Below are 5,817 nucleotides of genomic sequence, written 5' to 3'. Positions count from 1 at the left end.
GACCAGTTTTTTTTTGGTTTAAAAGGGGGGGGGGGGGGGGGGGGGGGGGGGGGGGGTGTATATATACACACACACACGTACATAGTTATTTATATACATTTACATTACATTTATTTAACATTACATTTATTTTACATTTTATTTAACATCTTTTGTTGTTTGATTAACATTAATGAGACAGACAGGTATTTAATTAGGCTGCTGTCCCTTTAAGACCGAATAAATGTAATATACTGACACATATCTGTTTTTCACTCACCCGTTTACATTCACTTAAGCTATAACCGACTGTATTTACGTGCGATATTTCATTCAGTATGATTCTGCCTTCACTTACTGCAAGTTAATTGATAACGAATTGTGATTTGATGGTAATTTTGTTCTACGACAAGCTTAGTTACCTGTGATTAGGCTGTTCTCGCGTGACAGAACACTTCTACGACTTGCTCTGATCACCCAGTTGTAAAGAAATTTTGAAATACGGGACAAAACATGATTATTTTCAAAATAAGTCGGGACACTAAAAATAGAGCTGAAATATGGGATGTATGGTCACCATATTCATAGGGCTGATATCTCTAATCTAATATCTCTCTCATCTACTGTATTTGTCACCTTTCTTCACTCTTAAAAATAAAGGTGCTTCACGATGCCATAGAAGAACCTTTTTGTCTAAATGGTTCCATAAAGAACCTTTAACATCTGAAGAACCTTTCTGTTTCACAAAAGGCTCTTTGTGGCGAAAGAATGTTCTTCAGATTATAAAAAGGTAAGAAAGAGATGGTTCTTTAAAGAACCTTTGACTGAATGGTTCTTTGTGGAACCAAAAATGGTTCTACTATGGCATCGCTGTGAAGAACCTTTTGAAGCACCTTTATTTTTAACAGTGTTCCCCAGTTTTTCAGAGACAGTTATAGATGCAAGAAAGTATGGACCAATTAGAGTTCCTTATGTGAATGCAAGACACCAATCACAAATGCAGTGTTTACTAGGGCTGGGTTTTGACACAAATTTCACAATTCGATTTGATTCTCATTCACAAGCTTTCGAGTCGATTCGATTAGATTCAATATTGATTATTTTGGATATATATCAGGTACAGTACATGCCAAATTTTCTCAAGTAAAAAAGAATCTCTCAACTAATGCTGTAAAATATACATGAGAGTCAGTTGGTACTACAGTACTATAATATTGAAGATTAAAATGAACTGATTTGTAAGCTATAGCATACAACTGTTAAAATTACACAATGAAGTTTTTAAAATAATAAAGTTACAATTACATAATAATATTTCTACTTAAATTCTTAATTTTTTTTAAATATAAAAATTTTAATGGTGGCTGTCATAAAATTATGGATTTATTCAAACATAAATTAAACATTAGAACAGTAAAAAATATAATGAATATGTTATGTGGTGCATATACTTAGCAAAACACCCTTCTCTACACTTTATTTTTCTTTCCGACTAATGAGTTTATGGTCACCGAATATGTTTTTTCTGAGGTAAATGTGACGTTACGTGACATTGTTTACAAGACTTTATATTGACGTCTTTGCGCGGCTGAAACACTGATTGAGCGATTACATGAGACAGGATACAGATTGTCAAGTTGTAATCTTTCTTTTAACTTACCTTCGGATGTTTAGTCATGTTTATTTTGTGCTGAAGCTGGTATTAATGTGGAGGAGATGATTAGTTCACGTGCACCTCACACTGCTGCATCTGTTAAACTGAGGCGCTACAGCGATCTGTCACTCCACATTAAACAGCGCCAAAACGGCATTTATTGTTTGAATACTGCAATACAATGAACAGAATTTGAAACCAGAGACTTTGCTTCATATTAAAAGCACCACGGCACAATGCTTATTGCGATTTATTGGATGGGAGGTTCGCTTCAATGTTCCGTCCATTATCTGAAAATAGGCTAGACTAATCGATTCTTGGGATTTAAGAATCGATATCGTTCTGTAAAAAAAAGAATCGATTAATATCAAGATATCGATATTTTTTACCCAGCCCTAATGTTTACACGTCAATGATGTTGAAACAACGCTGTAAATTCTAATATTACATTTCTTGAAAAGTTACAATTTTATAAACGCCAAAATAGGCTAAAAATTATCAACAAAACTAATAACTACCCAAGAAATTAATACTTTTATTCAGCAAGGATACGTTAAATTAATCAAAAGTGACAGTAAAGACTTTTAGATTGGATTTTAGATTTAGATCAACACAGTTTCCACAAAATTATTAAGTAGCATAACTGTTTTCAACATTGATGATAACAAAAAAAAATTTATTGAGCAGCAAATCAGCATATTAGAATGATTTCTGAAGGATTATGTTACTCTGAAGACTGGAGGAATGATGCTGCTGAAAATTATATTTATTCCATAAAAAATATATTTTTTAAATAAATTACTTAAAAAAAAATATCTTACTGACCCCAAATTTTGAAATGCTAGTGTTTGTGTAGTAAAGGATACAGAGCATGGCTTGAGACACAGGAAGCCACTGGCTGCAGATGGCACTGAGGAGCACTTTGGGGTCTGAGTGTCTCAGGTCACGAGACATGACCTTTAACCCCAGAGAGGTCACCATCTTCTCCACCTTTTCTTTGTCCCTGGAAAAGTGTAAACGAAATGTAAAAGAAACTGGAAATGCACATTTAAAGTGACTTTTTCCATTTTGAATAAAAAACAAAATGTATTGATAAATTATGCAGTTAGACCGAAATTATGCATTCAGAAGTAATCAGTGGAAATGTTTATATCAAGTTTTATTTCATGACTAAACATTGTACACCGAGTTTTAGTAATTTTGTTGTGTGCTTTTGTTATTTATATTTTAGTTTTAGTTTTTTATTTCTATTTTGCTTTAATTTATTCGTATTTCTGTTATAATTTAAAAAAAATTAGTACTTGTTTCATATTTTTTGCATTTTGTTAGTAATTTTGCAAATAAACTTACACTTATTTCTGTTACTTGCCAAGAAAATAGTTGTAGTTTAAGTTGTAGTAATTTTGTTAATTGTTACATTTCAATTTAGCTTTAGTACTTCAACTTATTTTATTTTAGTTCGTTTTTATTTTTTGTTTAAGTTAATTTTTTGTAACCTTTTTTAATTTCAGCTTTTATTTTTATTTTAATTAATGAAAACTATTTTAAAAAAAGAAATGTAATAGATTTAGTTAAAAAATAGCACTGAATTCCATACTGCATACAAAAAACATTTATAAAGAAATATCAATATAATTTTGCAGCACATTCAATTTCAAAGTGAAAAGGCAAATCATGTGTTGACGTCAATTTCTCATTTGTACTGCCAAACATATAGGAAGTTACCTTCTAATGGCCACAGCATCATACATACTCCAGATATTATCCAGGACAAGCTGCACAAACAGAGGCTTCTTTCCTTTAGACTGTGAAGACAAAGAAAGACAGAGATTAAACGAGCATGATGTATAAGGAAAAGAGAATGCATCATACACAAATTAAGCCAGCATGTAAAGGACCCAGGGATTATAAGAACTCATTAGTTGCTTTTAAGATTTGGAGCCATAATAAAAAGCCTCTGATTTGACTGAACAGGGTCAAACTCTTCACTAACATGTGAGCTCAAATGAGTTTAAAGGCTTAAGTTAGGCTCGTCCAGCAAATCAATGTTGCTGGAGGTCACGTCGCCCTGCATAACCAACTCTGTCTGAATGAGATCTGTCTGCCAAAGCAGAATAATGGCAGTGATTGATCAGTTTAGGATGAAGATTTTTTTTTTTTTTTTTTTGAGTGTCGTATGGCTGGCGAGCCAAATCATCTGGTAACTGCAGACTGAATCATAGATCTTCAAAAGGATTCATTATTCAAATCCTCGTCCTGCATTACTGTAAAGAGGGTTGTAGGATATCAGACCGAATCAGACAATCTAAGATTTGGTCAAAAACATGATTGAGGCACGAGGAGTCAAAACATTCCACAAGAGGCCCAAGACAACAGGATGTCATGAATCAGACCCAAGCATTAGCCAGTCTGAAGCAAGCCTAAACCACTCTGTCACAGAACAGTTTTCAACATTAACACAAAAGAACACTTATTGACAATTCCAAGGAGATTGTCAATTTTGGGGCAAGTTATCAAGAAATTCCTTACAGACATTTTAACCTCTCTGGTCTTCACAGAACGTATCCTTACATTCACAGAATGGCACGGAAACTGCCTTTCCATGCACCTAAATGACACTAAAAGGACTCAAGCAACTAATCATTGCTATATATACAGTGGGTACGGAAAGTATTCAGACCCCCTTAAATTTTTCACTCTTTGTTATATTGCAGCCATTTGCTAAAATCATTTCAGTTATTTTTTTTCCCTCATTAATGTACACACAGCACCCCATATTGACAGAAAAACACAGAATTGTTGACATTTTTGCAGATTTATTAAAAAAGAAAAACTGAAATATCACATGGTCCTAAATATTCAGACCCTTTGCTCATACATCCATGTGGGAAAGATGCAACAAGTTTTTCACACCTGGATTTGGGGATCCTCTGCCATTCCTCCTTGCAGATCCTCAGATCCTCTGTCAGGTTGGATGGTAAACGTTGGTGGACAGCCATTTTTAGGTCTCTCCAGAGATGCTCAATTGGGTTTAAGTCAGGGCTCCGGCTGGGCCATTCAAGAACAGTCACAGAGTTGTTGTGAAGCCACTCCTTCATTATTTTAGCTGTGTGCTTAGGGTCATTGTCTTGTTGGAAGATAAACCTTCGGCCCAGTCTGAGGTCCTGAACACTCTGGAGAAGGTTTTCGTCCAGGATATCCCTGTACTTGGCCACATTCATCTTTCCCTCGATTGCAACCAGTCGTCCTGTCCCTGCAGCTGAAAAACACCCCCACAGCATGATGCTGCCACCACCATGCTTCACTGTTGGGACTGTATTGGACAGGTGATGAGCAGTGCCTGGTTTTCTCCACACATACCGCTTAGAATTAAGGCCAAAAAGTTATATCTTGGTCTCATCAGACCAGAGAATCTTATTCAGGTGTTTTTTAGCAAACTCCATGCAGGCTTTCATGTGTCTTGCACTGAGGAGAGGCTTCCGTCGGGCCACTCTGCCATAAAGCCCCGACTGGTGGAGGGCTGCAGTGATGGTTGACTTTCTACAACTTTCTCCCATCTCCCAACTGCATCTCTGGAGCTCAGCCACAGTGATCTTTGGGTTCTTCTTTACCTCTCTCACCAAGGCTCTTCGCCCCCGATAGCTCAGTTTGGCCGGACGGCCAGCTCTAGGAAGGGTTCTGATCATCCCAAACGTCTTCCATTTAAGGAATGGAGGCCACTGTGCTCTTGGGAACCTTAAGTGCAGCAGAATTTTTTTTGTAAACTTGGCCAGATCTGTGCCTTGCCACAATTCTGTCTCTGAGCTCTTCAGGCAGTTCCTTTGACCTCATGATTCTCATTTGCTCTGACATGCACTGTGAGCTGTAAGGTCTTATATAGACAGGTGTGTGGCTTTCCTAATCAAGTCCAATCAGTATAATCAAACACAGCTAGACTCAAATGAAGGTGTAGAACCATCTCAAGGATGATCAGAAGAAATAGACAGCACCTGAGTTAAATATATGAGCGGCACAGCAAAGGGTCTGAATACTTAGGACCATGTGATATTTCAGTTTTTATTTTTTAATAAATCTGCAAAAATGTCAACAATTCTGTGTTTTTCTGTCAATATGGGGTGCTGTGTGTACATTAATGAGGAAAAAAATTAACTAAAATGATTTTAGCAAATGGCTGCAATATAACA

General features: G+C 35.9%; 1 protein-coding gene across 1 annotated transcript in view; it reads right to left on the bottom strand.

The window, feature by feature from the left end:
* LOC107553746 (elongation factor Tu GTP-binding domain-containing protein 1-like) overlaps positions 1-5,817 on the bottom strand; it is a 20,657-nt gene that overhangs the window by 8,489 nt on the left and 6,351 nt on the right. Inside the window, exons 2-3 of the mRNA XM_016236060.1 lie at positions 3,359-3,438; positions 2,500-2,636 (exon numbers count right to left, since the gene is read on the bottom strand). Of these exons, the coding sequence (XP_016091546.1) occupies positions 2,500-2,636; positions 3,359-3,438 (217 nt within the window). The remainder of the gene's footprint in view (positions 1-2,499; positions 2,637-3,358; positions 3,439-5,817) is intronic.

This window comes from Sinocyclocheilus grahami, unplaced genomic scaffold (genome assembly GCF_001515645.1).
Source record: "Sinocyclocheilus grahami isolate Dianchi unplaced genomic scaffold, SAMN03320097.WGS_v1.1 scaffold480.1, whole genome shotgun sequence".
NCBI lineage: Eukaryota > Metazoa > Chordata > Actinopteri > Cypriniformes > Cyprinidae > Sinocyclocheilus > Sinocyclocheilus grahami.
This window is presented reverse-complemented; position numbering and strand designations above follow the sequence as displayed.